We start from the raw sequence: 21737 nt of genomic DNA on the forward strand, positions 1-21737 counted from the left end.
AAAAACCGATTTGCTCCTTCGAAATCTTCATTTCAAGTTCTGTAAACCGAATAAATTACCAAGATAGAGTTAAAACCAATTATTCTCATGTTGGTGTTGAAGTAAATAAGTATTCCGTGGAACTGGGGAGACAGGTTTACTAGTTAGAGGCAATTGATTATATGGTAGGTAAAGATATTAACCTCATAAGGCAAAATCCCAAACCCTAAATGAATTTTCACTTAAGCTGTTTCCTAACCACAAAAATTGGATGTTTTTTTACCTTTAAAAATTGATGAAACAGAACTAAATTGCTTCAATGCATCCTTCGTTACTGATAAAGAAAAACTTCTCTTACCTTTTGAATAAGCACTAAAGACGATGCACTTCCAAGAACCACTGACAAATATCTTGAGAATCGGTTCTTCTATTCATACGAGGAAGCATTTTATGTCTAGTTCAGGGTAACTTGCAGTATTATCTCTTCAGTCATTAATAGTCTACAGTGAAAGAAAAACAAAAATAAACTAAATAAATATATCTTTTATTTAATTACATGATCCAATATTGTAAAATTCTACTAATATGTATGTTGTTCAGATACATAGTACTCCTTTGTAAGTAGTGTACTACACACACCCGGAATCATTCATACATATGTACATACATCGTCAAGTAACATAAAACACACACATATAATGCTAACATCCTGTCATCACATATAAAATGATACATATGGCATATTACTACAGAACGCTGTATACAGTAATACCTTTACTTAAGAATTCTCCATGATACGAGCTGTCGCTTGGTCGAATTTCTGCTTTATGATGCTCGCCGAGATCAGAGTCGCGAGCAAACTTGCAAACTTACGCCACCCACTACTAGGTAGCCCAGTGAGCGTTCAGTTCACGTTGTTATCTTGACATGCAAGCATCTCTATCGTGTTCTTCTTGGTTTGTATTTGCACTTTGTTTATTTTTGGGAAATTTCTGAAATTTCAATCATTGGTACCAGGAAAGCTAGTAAGCAAAGTGTGCGTGTTGTTGACTTGGCAATGCAATCCAATCGTAGTATTTCTGAGGTATTCATGATTTTAAAACAAGTCGATAAAAGCTATAACGCTAGGTAAAAGGGTTACGATGATTTCAACAGCATTCGGAGGTTTTACAGGAATTTATCGCGAGAGAGGTTACCCGTACAAGTGAGATTAAGGAAATGTTGGGAACGTTGAAGAAAACTTCAGTTCATTGAAAATAAACACTTTGAAAAGGCTTCAACAGGTCATGCATTGCCAGTGTAACAAAATTTGCCTCGCTTATTTCTGAAACACTTTGAAAGGGAGGTAAGAAATATACCTCTTTGGACAGGTTTTCACTGAAATGCCATAAGAGAGGAAAATAGGGCACAAAAAAATATTGAAGATGAATTAGTGACAAACTGAAACATAGTGCGTATGCTAAATTAAGCAATGAGGAATTTAAATTAAGCAATAGAATACAAAATGAATAAGTCCCCCAAGCTTCTGCGCCAAAACTCATCACCTCGGCCAACTGGCCAACATCTTCATCTGATCTTCACAGTAAATAAACTTAAAACTTAGTAAAGCCAGTTTATTTCTTTACATTCCCTTTTATTGTGTACTGCATTATTTGTTACTTATAAAGTACATTTTTCTTATTTAAAAATGTAGGAAAAAGTTGCTATGGTATATGGGGGCTGGAATGAATTAAAAGAATTTCAACTAATCCTAATGGGAAAACTTAATTTGGTATACAAGGAAACTGAGTTACAAGCTCGTTCACAGAACAAATTAAACTCGTAAGTCAAGGTATTACTGCATTCCTTCAACATCTTAACATGTCTTCAGATAAACAGAGCAAATCTTCATAGCTGGTGTTTCACGTACCATCTTGAACTCCCTAAAATTTTCTGGCAAAAGGCTTTAACAAGCTAGTATGACGTCCACTCACTTGAAAAACTATATGACGATAACCCTTGTTTCTAGATCTTTTAATTTTTCAGTCTTCAAAAGGCTAGTATGACGTCCACTCACTTGAAAAACTATAAGACGATAACCCTTGTTTCTAGATCTTTTAATTTTTCAGTCTTGCATATAATCAATTAATGAACACATTACCTCTTTGACGATTGTCTATTTGAAGGAATGTGATTATTACTCCGACTTTTACTCGACGAAGAGGAACCGCTCGAACTTCCACCGTGTTTACCGCCACTGTTATGATGTGCGTGACCGTTCGATGTACTTATGCTATTAACTCCACCTTTATTCGCACGGGGATCCATATTGCCGCCGTTGGAATTTGGCTTTAGTAGCCTAGGATCTCTTATCGAGTCTGACAAAGGACTAACTCCTGAATTTCCTATGTTGCCTTGTGAACCACGAGAACCCCCTCCTCCAGAGTCCCCACCACCACTACTCCCACTGTTACCACTGCTTCCACCACCTACACCACTCCCCATGGACTTCATTGGATTGACCAGATCTGGGTTGGGCTCAGACATATTGGGTGTTTCATTAAACTGCATACAAAATCTGAAATAGAGTAGAATGAATAGTTCAATTTCACCATTTCATAATAAAATAAATGTACAGTAATTAAAACAAGGCTACTAAAGGCATCAACTGCCTATAGGATAAGTTATACTGTAAATTGTATAGGAAGGAAAATATGCTTAGATCAATAGGGCCTGCAAAATTACAAAAACAAACCAAACAGGCTGAATGAAATTTCATTGTTTTTATATAAACTTCAAAAACCAAAGATGGGGACAGTGCCTGATCAGATATCTGCAGTATTATAATAGGCAAGCCCATCTAAAAGAAAACTGTCTTATAGTTCAAAATTAAACTCTAGAAAGACTAGGCTAGCTGTTTTGAGGTGTACCAGTCAGTAATGGTTTCTTTGGTACTCTTTGCATTATACTGTAGAGTTAATACTCTCTACTTGAGCCTTGCTCTCTCGAATTACAATCCTTACAGTCCTTCTATTGCGAAACTCTCACCTTGACGTGATCCGGTCAGCTCTACACAACCACGAGATTCCGAAATTGAAGATCCAGCTGGCTGTCTGGATCTTAACATCTCTTTGCCTATTCAAGTGCTTGTAGAATTTGTCACTCACTTTTTATTGCATCGATTCCAGTCTTTCAGAAATGTTCTCTAATTTTTTCTTTATGAGATACACTTGTTTAGATTTATCAATAGTGTAGCACATCTAGCAGAGTAACTAAAAGGCTTAAATGCAGATGACAGTAACAAACCTAGAGTGCTTAAACAATTCCAACATTATTACTAAAGGAGAATCTGCAACAGATTCGTAATTATGTACCTTTCAATATTAAATATGAACAATAACATTCAAGTACTCTTGAAAAGCAATGCATTTGCCCTTTAAAATTTTCTGTAACCAAACCATAAAAAGAAAAGACTACTACTTTTTTGTCTGCATCTTTCCCCACCTTTATGTGGGGTCGACATAAAAAGAAAAGATTATATATGGTAAAGTAAGACATGTGCTCTGCTGCAACTGAAAAATTTAGGAGCCAAGTGCACTCACTGTACTTACTAAACGACTACAGTATAGTATAAAACAGGTAGCTTACTTACTCGCTAACTTTCTGCAGGTCTCCCCCTTTCCCGACATAGAGGGTAAGACAATTCTTGAACACAGACACATATCCTTTTGTTAAATTTACAATGTCACCCGGCTGAAAGAAATAATAGCTATGTAAAAAAAAATATAAAATAATACAAAATTGTGTTTGGAGCACAAACGTATCACTAAATACCTTTTTCTGGGCTACAAAAATGTAATTATGGTAATTTTTTATAATGATAATTTGAAAATTACTAAGGTGCAATAAAGAAATACTATAACATTCCATTTCTTAGATCAGACCCATTACAAAAGGCTAGAAGCTCAATGGTTTCGGGAAGCGAATGAATAATAATTCAAGAAAAAGTTTGCCTGTAAACTCTTTTCTGGGTCGACCTGTGGCGGCCGGTGAAAAGAGTCCTTCTTATATACCTTTTCTGATAAAACCTTCCAATTATACCAGAGAAAGATAAAAGCATGGAATGCTGAGGTTACAACCCTCGCGCGAGCACCTTTTGGGTGTCGTGTATAAAGCAAAATCCTTTTTTGTACAGTAAAGATTAAAATATTACATAAGCATTAAATAAATGTGTAAATACAAATATAAAACCTGTAGTTAAACAACACTATAAATAATGAAGATCTCAGGATAGTAATTAAAAAAGCTCACAAAGAAATGAAAAATTCTGTGAGAATGCTAATGCTTGAGTATAATTAATAAAAAAAAAAAAAAAAAAAATATCTATCATTCTGTTATTTCAAACATGAAATAGCAACATTTAAAATTCTACAATTCAAAAAGTTGCCAATATCCTTTTAAATAAAATTTATGTTCTCTTTCACTGCAAATTAAAACTATGCTAGTGTATAGATTTTTGTCAACCTTTACGAAATTTAGTAAGAATTTTGACTTATGTGCTGAAGGGTACAGTAATGAGAAATGAGGGTATTATAATACTCAAGATTTCAGCAAGTTAAATATGTTTAATTAATTTAAATGCTGTATACAGAACTGCTTTTAAAACCAAAGTAGGCATTATGCACAATACCATATATATATATATATATATATATATATATATATATATATATATATATATATATATATATATATATATATATATATATATATATATATATATATATATATATATATATATATATATATATATGTATATATATATATATATATATATATATATATATATATATATATATATATATATATACACACACATATGGATGGTTTGGGAATGCTCCTCGCACTCCCCAAGAGAGATTAGTTCATTTAACTTTCAACTTGATTCCACAAGGCACTACAAGAGTTGGAAGACCCAGGCCTACATGACTGAGGAGAATGAAACGTGAAGTAGGAGATGGTGAACGGAGAATTATTGATTTGAAAGCCAAGATAGAGACGACTTGCAAAATCTACCCTTGGCATTAATAGGCGTAGATGATTATATATATATATATATATATATATATATATATATATATATATATATATATATATATATATATATATATATAAATATACAGTGTATATATATATATATATATATATATATATATATATATATATATATATATATATATATATAAATAACATATAAATACAAACGCATATACAAAGTATATGTATTTCTGTACTTTATGTCAATTCTTAGCTTCATTCATACAGTCCTGCACTGTATACTGTATATATTTTTGAACTTTTCTCCAGGTTCAGATGAAGTATTGAAAAGTTTTTGAGAAAATAGAAAAAACAACTCAAAATAAGAAAAGAATTGCTAAAGGACATCATAGATGTTTGACCTCAAATTGTGTTCAATACCTGAGTTATTTAGCATCATCAAAAATGGGAAAAAATAGTTCCTTTGCCATGTGCTTTCATCTACAGAAAATTCCCTTAATATGCCTCATTACCTTATGGATGATGGGTTCACATTTACATGTCTTGTGCGTAAATGATGTGCAAAGATCAACCCAAGAATGGGGGGGGGGGGGGGGGGGCATGAGATGAGATAAATCACATCCTATAGTCAATTTCTTTTAGCGAAGCAGATTTGCACCGACTCGCAGCGGTGCCCTTTTAGCTCGGAAAAGTTTCCTGATCGCTGATTGGTTGGACGAGATCATTCTAACCAATCAGCGATCAGGAAAATTTTCTGAGCTAAAAGGGCACCGCTGCGAGTCGGTGCAAATCTGCATCGCTAAAAGAAATGGACTATAGTACTGTAGCCTACTTTACTTAAATGTGTGGGACTGGATTCCAAGGATATGAACATTGCAAATAATAATGATATAGAACCACTGACAAAGCAGGGAACTATCAAATGAGTATTCACTTATAACTGTAGAACCCTTTACATAACATACTATACAGTACAACATTCTGAAAGGGTATAACAATGGAGAAAGGCAGCCAAAAGTATTTGGAACATATCTATCAATCTAGAAAGGCAGCCAAAAGGATTTGGAACATATCTATCAATCTAGAAAGGCAGCCACAAGGATTTGGAACATATCTATCAATCTAGAAAGGCAGCCACAAGGATTTGGAACATATCTATCAATCTAGAAAGGCAGCCACAAGGATTTGGAACATATCTATCAATCTAGAAAGGCAGCCACAAGGATTTGGAACATATCTATCAATCTAGAAAGGCAGCCACAAGGATTTGGAACATATCTATCAATCTAGAAAGGCAGCCACAAGGATTTGGAACATACCTATCATTCTATCAAGAAACAATGCTATGAAATTTGTTAGTGACAAGACACTTCCATTTATGTTACCACTGCAGATCTTAAATAAAGGAAAGGGACCAAGAAACAATGTTACTATAATGAACTAAAGAATGTGTAAATCATGTGAAAAAGGCTAAGAAATCAGCTGTTGAAACTCTCAAATGATATCGCTTATAATAATCAACAAACAGGCACTAAATTGCGAAACAGAAACCTTGTCAAAAAGAACAAACCCATTGACGATTTGATCGTTCACCTCCAAAAATATTGTAAAAGTGCAATCTATAAGACACAGTAAATATCAAAGATAAAATCAATATCAAACTTGTGGACTTAGAGAGATAAGGAACTATCAACCCAATAAATAAGAGGTTTTAACTTCTTTTAAAAGCATTTCATCTTGTAAAAATAGATTTACAAATTCATAGTACATAAGTGGGCCAGCTCACCAGCTAACTAAAACCAATGAAGATTAGACAGATTTAAAGGTTTGGAGACCGCTCATGAACGGCAGAGGCAAGGGATAACGACATTGCCCTAGAGACTGACCATATGTACATGTGATCAGCGCCCAAGACCCCTCTCAACCCAAGCTAAGACCAAGCAGGGCCAGGCAATGCCTGCTGATGACTCAACAGATAAGACTTATAGGCTCCCCCAAACCCCCATCTTTAGCTCACAAGGATGGCGAGGTTGCAGCAACCAAAGGAGCTTACGAGTTTGAACGGGACTCATACCCCAGTCAGGGACGTTACAACATCGGCCCCCACAACCCTGTTGGGGGTTATGAGCTGGATGCCAAAGATATTCATGTTGGATTCGATAACTTTACAACATAAGAACCCACTCTTGTAACGAATCTCTACCATATGTAGGAAACTTATGAGTGGTAAAAGTTTAAAGAATGAGATACATGATATTTCCTCTTCACTCTCCATTGCATAAGTACTAACAACCATAAACTTTGCCCAAAAGGCAAATAAAATCAGTGCTTCTATAACCAAGCAGTAGTTAAAATTCCAAATAAATCTCCTTCACATACAAGATATGAAAATTCCCTTTCCAACTCGATAGCACTAGAGATTGGAGCTCTGTATAAAGTCTCCTGAGACCTCTCTTCTGTGTGCCGTTGGAGAAATGTTTCAAGCTCAAAACCCTATTAAAAACCTTCATTTAAATACGTCGACTATTCTGAATAAGAAAAAACTTGATTGATCTGAGGTTGTCGTAACATGGATTCACAATTTTTGGATACCAGTAGGGATATCTGATGAAATACCTTGACTTTGTTGAAATGGCTGCCACAAAAACTCTCTCTCGGAGAGATGAAGAGAGGAGACGTCACTCTCTCAAGAGGCCGGGAGAAGTAGGTCAAGAAGCAGAGAGAGCAAGGTATACAGTATAAGGATCACAGTGCAAGGGACTTTGAATATTGCATTTTTTTAGGATAATTCATCTTTTGATATATAAATACTGCATTACATTTCATGCGTATATACTGTGTAGTACCTCTGGTTACAAGCAAACTCGAAAATGAGCGTACAAATTTGCATTGGGTTACGAGTCTTGCATTGGTCTAACGAAAATTTTTGCACCATACGGCCCCATTTATAGTGAACTAGTACTGACAAGACTAACATGAAATCAGCCATGCAGTGATCATGACATGGTCACACGATTTTAAGACCCATTTTCATGCTATTTTCCACGATTTTAAGCGCCATTTTCATGCTATTTTAAAGAAAGAGCAAATGCAGTCTTCTCTATATAGCTTCCGTCAAAGGTAGATTGTGAAAAAAGACGACAACCGAGTGTCTATAAAGCTAAGACATTCAATTAGAGAGAATCCCTTCAGAGCAGTAACCCCTCTCTCGTCTCACTCATGACGGCCATGACTCCTCTCAAAGGTAAAGTGCTAATTAATTCGTTTGTCAATTATGAATTTCTACTCATTTCTGGTGTTAGGGGTTATAAATTGTTGAATAATTACCAGCATGTGTATTTACGGACATAAGGAACCCATTGAGTTAAATTGATGTATTTCTTAGAAGGCAAAATGTTTTTAGAATACAGTACAAGCATTTTAGGTTGTGAGCTTGTTCCCAGAATGAATTAAACTTGTAAGCCGAGATACTACTGAGTGTGTATATATATAAGCATATATATGTAATATATTGTAAACAGTATATGTAAATACATGTATACAGTATATACATTTGGTATTTATATAAATTAACTCTAATACAATCTAGTCAAGATAGTTTGAAGGTACTGTTGATTACTTCCATACAAAATCTAAACCTTTAGACTAAACAGCTTTAAAATATCAAGCAAAAGTTTGTAAACTTTCTCCTCCAAAAATCATCTAAAAAAAAAAAATCAAGCCCTTACAAATGGCAATTTGAATTTGATTAAAAAATAAAAACATTTTAAAATTATTGTAAAAATTTAATGCGCAAAATAACCAAATAGACCCTTAAGAAATATTTCAGAATTGTTTGCTGTGACTTTTTTGTAACGAGTTAAAACTATTATATCTCCAATTTCATGGTAATGCCTTTAACCATATGTTTCTTCTATAATCAATGCATATAATCTACCCCCCATAATTGGGGGAAGTGCTTTGGTATACTGTATGTATGTATGTATAATGGGCTCTTATGGAACAAGCAATCCCCAAAATATAAATTTCTTTAAAGCATCCAAAATCTGAGAAAATACAGACCCGACAATTTTGTGACAATTCCCCCAAAGGGACACGCACTTAACTTTAATCTTACCTGTAAAAGCTGACCAGGTTCACCCCAGACTGATATGTTAACGCACCCGCTGCGATCTGCAACCTTAACAGATCGTACTTCATGGTTCTCTTTGGTTACATTAGGTCGGCCTGTAAAGTCGAGGAAAATTTTTGACTATGCTACAAGGAAATGTCGATTATCATTAAATTCTACAATCTATCGATTTTATTCATGCAGTAAACTGGACCCAGGTCTTGCATCTACCATAAACATTTATTTAGTTCTTCCTGACATTAAGGTAGCCATGAGAGGAGTCAGAATTTCAACCGAGGGATCCACCTTCAACTATATTCATAACCTACCAACCAGATATCTCACTTAGGAGAATCATTATGTTTTACCCGCTGTTTGTGTACGTGTTTGTGAACAGCTTTCTGGCGAGAATTTTAATAGTAATCAAAACCTGCAGGGATTAAATTTCATGTAAAAAGCTGGAAATTACTAAATTTTGGAAGGTCAAGGTCACAGTCTAGCAAAATGTCCAATTCACGTAATCAGCCATAAGTTTGGACATCGTTGTCACAGAGACTTCAAACTTGGTTAATATTTAAGTGAATGAGAATTCATGCCAATTAATACATCTTAAAGTCAAGCAAAAGGTCAAATTCCGGTCATCAACCATATGGCCACAAATTTAATCGTAAAGTAATGAAACTCGCAGGGATTTTAAACTTACATGTAAAGAGTTTGAAATTATTAAATTTGGAAGGTCAAAGGTCAACGTCACAGACGAGCAAAACGTCCAAAAGGTCGAGAAATAAGATGCCCTGGCATAAATCAGCAGACTACTGAATACCCCTCTAGTTTACCATAATTTTTTACCATAGGTAACTTCCCCTTGTTTTTTCATCAATTAATCTAAACTCACGAGACTGGATAACCTTCCAAATAAAATGTTATTTGCACTGAACATACTCCAAGACTAAAATACAGGATCTAAGACCTCATGTTACCACCTATGCTAGCTAAAGAAATATTTCTATCTGCTATGAACACAAGAACTTACCGTTGTGATACCAAAATGCTCATTGGAAATGCAACTAACTTCTTTAACCCTTTTACCCCCAAAGGACGTACTAGTACATTTCACAAAAGTCATCCCTTTACCCCCATGGACGTACCGGTACGCCCTTGCAAAAAAATGCTATAAATTTTTTTTTTCATATTTTTGATAATTTTTTGAGAAAATTCAGGCATTTTCCAAGAGAAGGAGACCAACCTGACCTCTCTATGACCAAAATTAAGGCTATTAGAGCAATTTAAAAAAAATATACTGCAAAATGTGCTGGGAAAAAAATAACCCCCTAGGGGTTAAGGGTCGGAAATTTCCAAATAGCCTCGGGGGTAAAAGGGTTAAGGGCTCTTGTCTTGTAAACTTTTATTGATACAGCATCAACTACCTTTATTTTGGGGGCTATGACCGACTGTACACGAGCCCCTGTCCAGAAATAAGGTCTGGGCAATCTGTGTGTACCTTTAGTGTTCAGAAACACTTCCAAAATCCTATACAGTTGTTTCACAAGATACATTTAAGAACAGCATAAGAAAGTTTAAAAATAATTTTCAAACTTCTAAAATCCTAAATTATCTTTAGATACTTTTTGAGGCATGTTAAGTCACATGACATTACAGTACTATACTTGTTTTTTCCCCCCAATTCAACTTATAATTACAATATAAATTCTTATTTCAATACAATAATTTGCAAATAACCTACGAAATATACAAGGATTAAATATCTATGTAGCTGGAAACTCGATTGGGTTCTGTTAATATACATTCTTTCCATTTTATATTGGCCACGAGTCCCAAAATATGTCAATGTTAGCCAATACATTTATGTACACATTTTTATTTGGTTTTGTTAGATTCCCTGGCAAATGCTATTTTCGCCAGACACTGGCTCCTGTTCCTTGGCAGTCTGTGTGATGTAAACGTGATCGAGGTTTCAACAGTTCTGGTGTGGACACAGTAGAGAGCTACTCAAGTCTTCCTGAAGGGCTTAAGAATCGTTATCTTTCTTACAAGAGTCAAAAGTGTCTAATTGGTATGCCTACTATCCTTCAAGCTATATTCCTAAAGATCTACATTTCAGATGCAATTTACATAAAAGCTTTAGCACCCATCTCTACTTTCTTCCTTTACGACTCTAACCATAATTCAACATCACAATGTATTTCCACTTGAATGGTTTTACAATAACCAATGAAATTTAGGCAATTCTTGCCCAGCTGCTGGACTAGGGAGGCTATTAGGAGCCAAGGTGCAAACAAGGGAAAATCCCTGTTGCCCCAGGATGTAATATTAAGAGAGAAGTTGGATAAGATCCGTTGGAAGTGGGGACAAGAGAAACACCCTAGTTTAATCAAACATCAATGTTTGATCAGAGTGCTACACAGGCAGCCAAAGTATCAATGAGGAAAGCTGTAGAAGTTTTTAATATATTTTGTACAGAATTGTATTTAGGGGTCATTGCTGTTGCCACATGTTGGGGGACAGCAATGAACTTTGGTAAGATTCATAGGAAAAAAATGATATTTTCATAATAAAATAAATTTTTGAACATACTTACCCGGTGGTTATATAAATATAGCTTTAGTCCCTGACGTCCGGCAGAAATTTCAAAACTCTCGGCAATCGCAGATTGGGTAACCAGGAGTACCACCTGCGCGCCCTCCAGCGAGGTACCTGGAACCATTCCATGATTCCTCAGATCTTCCATGCCCATAGGTCTCTAGAGGGGAGGAGGGAGGGAATTAAATTTATATAACCACCGGGTAAGTATGTTCAAAAATTTATTTTATTATGAAAATATAATTTTTTAAACACAAGACTTACCCGGTGGCTATATAAATATAGCCGATTGACACCCTTGGTGGATAAGGAAGCTGACTTCAATGAATACTTTCATCATGTCCGCTGTCCTTATGAGATCCAGCAATCCACCCAGGGGGCTGAAGACCTCTAGGAGCTGTCAAAGCGGTGTAAATACCTCTATGTTGACAGGACCTCCTCCAATACCCTTGTTCCGGGTGCTCTCAAGGAACAAATTGACCACCTGGCTAAAATCAATGATTGTGGAAGACTGTCTCAATCTCCACGAACAACCATAAAAATACAAAATTTCCGAGAGAAGAAAAGGGTATTAGGATTATGGGAATGTAGTGGTGGATCCTTCCCCCACTACTGCACTCGCTGCTACGAATGGTCCCAGAGTGAAGCAGTCCTCATAAAGAGTCTGGACACGTTTCAAAATACAGTAATGTGAAGCGAACACAGATTTACTCCTCCAAAAGGTTGTGTCCTTAATGCTTTGCAACGATCTATTCTGCTTGAAGCCCACCAAAGTTGTTACAGCTCTAACTTCATACGTCTTGGCTTTTTAAAAACTTGAGGTCTGCCTCACTGCAATGCGCATGAGCCTCTCTAATTAAGAGCCTGATGAAGAATGAAAGTGCATTCTTCGACATCTGTAACGAGGACTTCTAGACCGAGCACCAAAGAGCTTCCGACTTTACTCCCAACTCTTTCATACAGTCCAGATAGAACTTCAGGGCTCTTACTGGGCACAGGACCCTCTCCAACCACATCCGAAAGGTTCGGAATCTCAAAAGCCTTGGCCCAAGGTTGAGAAGGGCGTTCGTTCTTGGTGAGAAAGCCTAACTGCAATGAGCAGATAGCTTTGTTATCTCAAAAAACCAACATTTAGCTAAAAGCATGAATCCCACTGACTCTTTGAGCTGTCGCCAGACTGACCAAAAAAAAGTGTCTTCATCGTGAGGTTCTTAAATGAAGCTGAATGCAAGGGCTCAAACCTGTCACTCATAATGAACTTCAGGACTACGTATATCCAGATTCCAAGCTGGTGAATCCTGGAGCTGTTGTTTTGATGTTTCAAACGATTTGAGAAGTTCCAGTAGGTCTTTGACATTAGAAAAGTCCAAGTTTCTGTGCCATGAATACGGTTGCTAACATACTTTTGTATCCTTTGATGGTAGAGGATGAAAAAATTGCATTTCCATCGAAGATATAACAGGAAGTCAGCAATCTGAGTTTTAGAGGTACTGGACGAGGAAACAGAGTTGACTCTGCACCACTTTCTAAAAAACCTCCTACTTGGATTGATAAACCTTGATGGTAGAAGTCCTCCTTGCTCTTGCAATAGCCCTAGCTGTCTCCGAAAAAACCTCTAGCTCTTGTGAGTTTTTCGATAATCTGAAGACAGTTAGATGAAGAGCTTGGAGATTTTGATGGTACCTTTCCAAGTGGGATTGTTTGAGTAGATCTACTCTTAATGATAGACTTCTTAGAGTGTCTACCATCCATTCCAGTACCTCCGTGAACCATTCTCTGAGGGCCAAAAGTGGGCCACTAGAATCAATCTGGTCCCTTTGTGTGACGTAAACTTTGCATCACTTTGTAATGAATCTTGAATGGTGGAAATGCGTACACGTCCATGTCACGAGCTGTTTGACGCTCGACGTCACGTCCTGCTGGACGCTCGACGTCACGTCCTGCTGGACGCTCGACGTCACGTCCTGCTGGACGCTCGACGTCACGTCCTGCTGGATGCTCGACGTCACGTCTGTCTGCTTGACTCCTTGAGTTAAAGTGGCTGAAACACGACATTTAACGGGGGAGTTGTAAAGACGTTCGTCATCAAGAACCTCTCGACTAGAAGCCTTACGATGCTTAGCGTCCAGGTGTGAAGTTTCCTGATGCTCAGGGTCCCGGCCTGCTACTCTCTTGTTGTTCACAGGCTGATAAACTCGCATGAGCGAAGAGAGTTTCTGTTGCATATCTTGCAGCATATTAAAATTAGGGTCAATTTGCTGCGGTACAGGAGACGTCACGTCTACCACAAGCTCGCTTTCTACGCCGTTTAAAGAACGCGCAGAGCTTCCAGAGGACGATAACCAGTCTAACGGAGGAGGAGGAGCATGAACCGAGGTCATGTCAGGCTCAGACAGCTGTCCTGTAACTGGGTGAGTTGGACGTTTCCTGACAGTTGCCGATGTTCTAAAGGACGTTTGGCAGTAGAGCTTTCTTCGGTAGAATGAAAAACGCTCAGGACTGCTCCAAAAACTACAACCAGAAGCTTGTGGTGTCAGGATAGGACGCTGATTGACCATGTCCACCTTCCTCTTCAGAGGTCTGGAAGCTTGACGCCAGCCTCGTCTGGGCGCTGAATCATCAGAAGATGACGAAAATACTTTTACCTCACCTTTCCTATGATGAAGGTGAGCGCCTTGGGAAGCGCCAACAGGAATGCTCGAGGGGGCGTCTGCTCGGGAGCTAAAGCCTCTTGTTTCCTTTTGTCATTCGACATTCCTTCTCCCAGGGGTTGGGGAGCTTGGAAGAGGTCTATGGTTAGAACGTTCTACATTCCTTCTTCCAGGGTTTGGGAAGCTTGAAAGAGATCTATGGTTAGAAGAACTACAGGTTCCTAGCAGACGCACCATCTGTTTGAGGGGTGGTGCTTAGGCCGAAACAAAGAGCCCAAAACTGGACAACGTCCTCCTATACACGAACCTTCAGGTATTGCTTGAAGTTTGGATGGATATGGATGTGGAAGCAAGCATCCTGGAGGTCTAGAGACCATCCAGTCGTCCTTTCCTACTGCTGTTAGGACTGATTTCGATGTCTCCATAGAGAACTTTGTCTTCTGAACGAAGGCGTTGAGAGCAATTACATCCAGCACCAGACAAAGGCCTCCCTCTCCAAAAAGAGACACATTTGATGTTGCATAGCCTGTCTCCTCTCTGTATTTGGTAGAGAGGTCTATTGGAGTAACCAATAAAGGAGGTTTCACTAGGAAAAAGATTTCGCATCCCTCCTTTAGTAAAAGCACAGACCAAAGGTCTGCTCCTCTCCTCTCCCAGACTCGCCAGAAGTTGTTTAGCCTGGCTCCTACTGTTGTCTGTGCGGTTTAGAGAAAAAGTATACAGAAACTTTCTTGCTGATTTAGACACCAAAACTGTGTGACATTAAGAGCTAATGCAGAAGAGACCTCTTAGACCAACTCTTGAGGGAGAAGAGAAGAAGAAAAAAGGTGGTGCGTACCTCAATTCTGACTTCTGAATGGGTGTACAGTAACCCAAATGGACAGAAATGAATAAATTTGGGCTCTTTTCTTAAAGACCTCCGCTGAGAAAAGGGCAGCTAACTCATTGGAACCATCCTTTAAGGCTTTATCCATGCCTGACATAATGAGGCTGATACTTACAGTATCCACATCCTTCAAGGTAGAAAACTTTCTTCCCCAAGGCTCCCAGAGTCCAGTCAAGGAAATTGAATACTTCGAAAGCTCTGAAGACGCCTTCAAGACGATGATCAAGCTCTGACGTTGACCAGTATTGGTCCTTCTCAAGGCCATCCAACGTGGGCGTCAACTAGACTCGAAAAGTTTCCTTGGGTATAGGTTAGGAACTCCCAAGTTGAGAACTTCTCCCGTCTCGTACCAAACACTGGATCTGGAGCCCAATCAAGCCAGTGAAAAAGGAAAAACAGTATTACCTTGGTATACTTGGATTGCATCCAGTCTCCCATCATCCTCAAAGCTCTTTTAGATGATCGAGACAGCACCATCTTAGTAAACAGAGACTCCTTCGACGCCTTCCATAGCGTAAACTCTGAAGGCGGGATGAGGAGCAGCAGGCACAAATTAAATCGGAAACTTCAGAAAAAACTCTCATGAGATTCTTTAAGTCAACCGAAGGAAGAAGGATCTTAGGATCTTCTCCTAAGAGAATTCCTCTAAAAGATAAATAGGGGAAAAGAGATCGTCAATACCTTCCTCCTACAAGTCTCTAACTGAGGTAGAGACGTCTTGTTTCCTAGGAGTCAACTCCTTAAGGTCCTAAATTCTGGCCTCAATGGGTTCACGATTATTTCTTACTTTTAGGGGTTTAATTCTCGCCCTCCATTAGACACCAAGAGTTTGTTCAAGCGGGCCTTGGTCTGAGAAAATAATTTCTTAACAGTTAATATTTATTTCTGTATCTTTTTATATAGCGCCTCGTGTAACGATGTTCCGACGCTAGACGCTCACGGTCAACACGATCGGAACCAAGACGTTCGCGATCTCGACGTTTGGCCCAACTGGTGTAACCACAACGTCCGAGTCTTGATGCTCGACGTCACGTCTAACTGCTTGACGCTCAGCGTCACGTCTCACTGCTTGGTGCTCGGCGTCATGCTTGACACTCGACGTCAAGTCCAACTGCTGGTTGCTTGACGCTCGGTGTCACGTGACTCTCGGAACACTGTCGTTCGCGATCTAGACGCTCGGAGCTATGCTTGACACGCGGTGTCACGTAACTGCTTGACACTCGACGTCAAGTCCAACTGCTGGACGCTTGACGTCATGCAAGTGCTTGACGCTCGGCACCACGTGACTCTCGGAACAATGACGCTCGCGATTAAAAAACGCTCGCGATTCAGACGCCCGGAACTATGACGTTCGCTCATCCAACAAGAGAGACAAAGAAGTTGCAATCAGTTTCAAACATCGTGTCAAACTCTTACAGCAGCGTTAGTAGTTTGCCGTCCAAAGCTCTGACGCTCAGAGTTACGTGTCATGACTTCCAACTACTCGATGCTTCTGTGAGCTGAGTCAACCGACGGCGAAGATAACACTTTTACGTCACCTTACCCATGGCGAGGGCGAGCGTTCTGGGAAACATCAACAGGAACGCTCGAGGGGACGTCTGCTCAGGCACTAACGCCTCTAGTTTCCTTTCACCGATTGACATTCCTTCTTCTAAGGGTTGGGGAGCTTGTAAGAGGTCTAAGGCTAGGATAACGACAGGTCCGAGCAGACGCACACTCCACTGTACTGAATAAATTCACTGCACTAATTTATCACTGAAAACTTGCACTTTTAAACTCTTTCACATAAGTAGACCTGCCCGTTGTGAGAGATCTTACACTTCTACCAAGGGCTTGAATGAGAATGCAATATGTTTTCTCTGTGTCCTATATAAATTGTAACAAAATATTTTATATAAAATATTAAATGAACAGATATAGGAATAACATATATATATATATATATATATATATATATATATATATATATATATATATATATATATATATATACAGTATATATATATATATATATATATATATATATATATATATATGTAAACAACCCTTATTACTTAAGGGTTTCCAATAAAAGTTGATTGATTTGTCACACTTTACAATTGGAACATCTATATGTATTATATGATTAATATTAGTATTCCCAATATCGAAAAAGTAAACAATGATACAAAGAATTGTGGGACTATATCGATTGTCATGAGTACTACATAGCGTAAATCTAACTGTACGCTAGTTTATTTAATCTCTGAAAATAGATCGAAGATTATCTAAAGAAAGTATACTAAAAGGACAAATATTTTCTTAAAATAACATATTCCTTTTATCCCATAAAAACTTAAATACTATTAGTTTGTAAGTTAGTATTCACTTACCATTCTTTGCATAGAAAAAGAAAAAAAAATTGGAAGTTATACTACGTAGTCTACAACATATGATTGTGACGTCATAGTGTTGGCGGAGTGTTTTCTTTCCGCCATCATGTTTTCAAGAATAGGTTCGTCAATTTTACAGTAGGTGGAAAAAAAAAAAAAACCTCATAATCCTACCTTTTAAGATACAAACATAACGATCAAATACCAAAGAAAATCAAAACAAGCAAATGCCAATAACCAATTTAGTAGTACATCACCAAGACAACTGTCAAAATTCAGCTTAATAACGAGTGAATATCCAACGATGTTGCCGGCAAGAGCGGCAGGGAAGATCAGAGGAATCTCGGAATAGATCTAGGTACCTCGTGAGAGAGGGTACTGGTGGTACACCTGGCTACCCAATTTGCGATTGCCGTGAGTTTTGAATTTCTGCCAGATGTCAGGGACTAAAGCTATATTTATATAACCACCGGGTAAGTCTTGTGTTTAAAAATATATACTGTTACCCTTCTGCACATAACTTACCTATTTCCAAGACAATGAAGACTAATCTGAGATTCTTCATTCCGGGTTTTAATTCCCTTATCAGCGTATACTGCATGTCCATATTGCTGCGGGATAAAAAGGTCTTTAAGAATCATTCCTTTAACGAAGCAAAGTCAATGCAGCAACTGTATTTTGAGGGGACCAGCCTTACTTTGCCCAATCATTAAACTGAAGTGTATAGAAATTCACAAATGAGAAATATCAAACAGGCCCCATTAAAAATAACTGAATATTGCAAGATTTTAGCCCCAACTGCCATTAACAATGCCAAGAGCCTTATCAAACACAATCACACAAGTAAAAACGTGGGTCTATCTAAAAAGATGATATCAAATTTCTGTGAGGTTAAGTATCAAATAGCATAAATAGCAGCTTGAACCAATACCAACAATATACCTTAAAGACTCTACAGTATTTTAATTCTTTTCTTGAAACATACTATAAGAGTTGGATCACCCAGGACTAAATGGCTAAGGACTATGAAGCATGAAGTAGATGATGAATGGGGACGTATTGATTTAAAAGCTCAAGATAGAGACGACTGGCAAAATCTAACCGAGGCCCTTTGTGTTAATAGGGGTGGGAGAAGATGTTGATGATGAACGTATTGTATTCCAAATAATGATAGGCAGTAATGGAATCCCATAGCATCTCCGGAGATGTAAATAAACCTAGTCTAGAATAAAATACTGAAATATTGGGATAAAAATGAAATAAAAGCACACATTCTGCTAAAATAGGGGAAAAGGGAAATTTATAATATTGGAGGCAAAAAATTAACTTTCAAAATATTGTAATGAAAGGTATTTTGATCCCAATGATGACTTGCTTAAAATCTACAGGCAACAAACTATAAAATACTACCCTAATTATTTGGAGAACTTTCTACCATGGGAATATCACTTGAAATCTTGTCATTTACTCTTGAAAATCAAAGTTTTTTTCCCAATAAAGTCTCATGACATTAATGATTATGATCCTGAAAATATTTATTACAAATGGGCAATGGCTTAGCAATTAATACTATAATTCCTAACAGAATCAATAACCCTATTGTTAAATTGCCATAATAGTCTTCTCAAGACCACTGAGCAAAGGTAAATAGACTGATACTTAAATTTCTAGCCAAATAGATGAACCAAACATATTTCCAGTTGGTTATCCTGTTTTCTATCCATTTATGGCAATTATTACGGGGTCTGTGGGAAATCAGGTGTTGTGTGTATGAAACATAAATAATGAATGGTCTGTACAAATAATAAGGGGACTTCTTGCGCATGCGTTTTTCCCTTGGATTACGAAGCTTTCTGTGCATTTACAATGACATATTTGTCAAGTGGTTTTTTAAAACCAATTAACAACTTACAAGTACTTCTTCATAAGTTCCCAGATGTTCTACAAAAGCCATTTTTTTCCCACCTTCGCCTTCAGTTTTAAGTTAACCACCATCTCGTAAAGATGTCTCCTACAATGAACTTAAGGGAAGCACATCAATGTTTTGAAATTTAGTGTAATTTCTTTAATGTCAACAATTGATTATGATGGAAATGCTCTCCGTTCAGTTTAAAGCTATTGTTACTCATGTGCAATTAAAAAACAACAGCGAAATAAGGCCTCAAAGGTCCGATTCTGACTTAATTTTCAGGGAAGGCCAGAACATTTTCTACTGTAAAGCTTTTGTAAAGATTGCCAAGGAAAATAAGGCAATTATGTCAATCATAAAGTAAGGAATTAGTTGTGATTTACCTTTTCATAATGGAAGGATTTATTTGCGATTTACTTTATCATAACCTACAGATTTATTTATGATTTACTTTATCATAATCTAATGATTTATTTGTTGTAATTTACTTTTAGTTTGTGACCTGGGAAGGGGGGTACGGGGGGGGGGGGGGGGGGGCCTCGCCCCCCGGCTAGGGGGTTGTGACCTGGGAACTACTAGGTTAGGTTTGGTGGGTTTGTTAGGTTCTGTACCCTTTTTACAAGTCTCAAAATTTAAATAATCACGTTTTGGCCTATTTCCAGCCATTTACATGAACCATATTTTTTCCATCTGGTTATCTTGGACTTATTTTCATTTCTGACCATTCTTATCGCTGCAAATCCCTCGTTTATGACATTTCCCCACCCCAGAAATAATCAGTTCCCACTAGGGTCCCCCATAATTGTCTTTACATAAGGAGGCCCAAAAACTCATGAAAGGGTGGCTTGCCCCAATAATCATGGTCAGAAATGCATAAAACACAAGATAGCGAGTAGGAAAAATATATGCCTCATGTACTGTATTTGGCTAGAAATTAAAGTATCATATATTAACCATGTATTTAGCTATGCAAGTTTTAATAGAATAATATCCGTGATCAAATTAGCACTAGAGTAATGCAAGGCCAAGCTAATGTTACTTTATACACACCTCATTAAGTCGTATCACAATCTAACCTAACAGAAATCTAGTGTATAATCCATGAACACTACCGTGCTTATAATAAAAAGGCTTCCACACAGTACCACAACTTTCACTTTAAATCTCTTGTCAACACCTACCAATTGCAAGTCAAATTGCAGTGCAATCCAGAATATATTATAGTAAATTACTATACTACGACATGCTTATCGTATCCGATTTCACACAGGGCCAAGGTTAGCAGTCTCACTGACAGGATTATATTTAGGTTCAGGGCATGATTTATCACTTTGATCACTTCCACACACTTAGCAAACTCATACAACTCACTCTGAGGAGGGCACATAGCTAGACGAATTCATCTTGTGGGAGAAAATAGCAGGAAAATACAGACCCATATAGACTATTGACACCACTTTGATGGAAAAGTGGCACCACTGCTTTTATCACAATAACAACATTACATTTGGCACACCAGCAAACCATTTATGCCACGCATACAAATTTCTTTGGAAGAAACCTTTCTTAATTGACTTGACGAATTCATCTTGTGGGAGAAAATAGCAGGAAAATACAGACCCATATAGACTATTGACACCACTTTGATGGAAAAGTGGCAACACTGCGTTTATCACAATAACAACAATACATTTGGCACACCAGCAAACCATTGATGCCACGCATACAAATTTCTATGGAAGAAACCTTTCTTAATAGACTTGTATGAACAGACGTCTAAGTCTCATAGTCCTAGACATTAATCTATGGACTTCATGACCCAAAAAATCCTGAAAGGACGGCAAGCACACTAAAATAAAGGAAAGGTTGAACTACCGAGCAGCACCGTCGCCCTGCTTCATCATACGGTTGGCCATCCTCCTCCTTCTGGATCTCGAGACTAATTTCCAAACCCCTTTTTACGCTCCCATTCGTGCTCTTACAGGCTCTCTGGTGAAGGAAAAAGACCAAGGTAGCCCCAAACCTTCTTCCCGATGAGCTGTATGAGAGCCTTTTAAGGAAATATAGGTTTAGCGTAATGATAAGGGAAGAAGATGAGAGAGTACACCCTTCGACTTTCCTGGACATTAGATGTCGCCGTCTGACGGCAACCATTGACGCCTAATCGCATTCAGGACATCCCTTTCATCGA

At 37.7% G+C, this 21737-nt stretch overlaps 1 protein-coding gene across 2 annotated transcripts; it reads right to left on the reverse strand.

Moving 5' to 3' along the window:
• Window positions 1–504: 504 nt before the first annotated feature.
• Window positions 505–21710, reverse strand: LOC137624622 (SOSS complex subunit B1). 2 transcript variants are annotated; one of them, XM_068355588.1, is made up of 5 exons: window positions 21422–21710; window positions 18163–18248; window positions 9134–9243; window positions 3611–3711; window positions 505–2536 (listed from the first exon to the last, which is right to left on the reverse strand). In XM_068355588.1, the coding sequence occupies exons 1-5, from the start codon at window positions 21460–21462 to the stop codon at window positions 2116–2118; spliced, it is 759 nt and encodes a 252-aa protein (XP_068211689.1). In that variant the 5' UTR covers window positions 21463–21710; the 3' UTR covers window positions 505–2115. The 2 variants fall into 2 exon arrangements, with proteins under 2 accessions (XP_068211689.1, XP_068211684.1); XM_068355583.1 differs by lacking the exon at window positions 21422–21710 and adding an exon at window positions 20918–21078.
• Window positions 21711–21737: the final 27 nt, after the last annotated feature.

Source organism: Palaemon carinicauda, chromosome 2 (genome assembly GCF_036898095.1).
Source record: "Palaemon carinicauda isolate YSFRI2023 chromosome 2, ASM3689809v2, whole genome shotgun sequence".
NCBI lineage: Eukaryota > Metazoa > Arthropoda > Malacostraca > Decapoda > Palaemonidae > Palaemon > Palaemon carinicauda.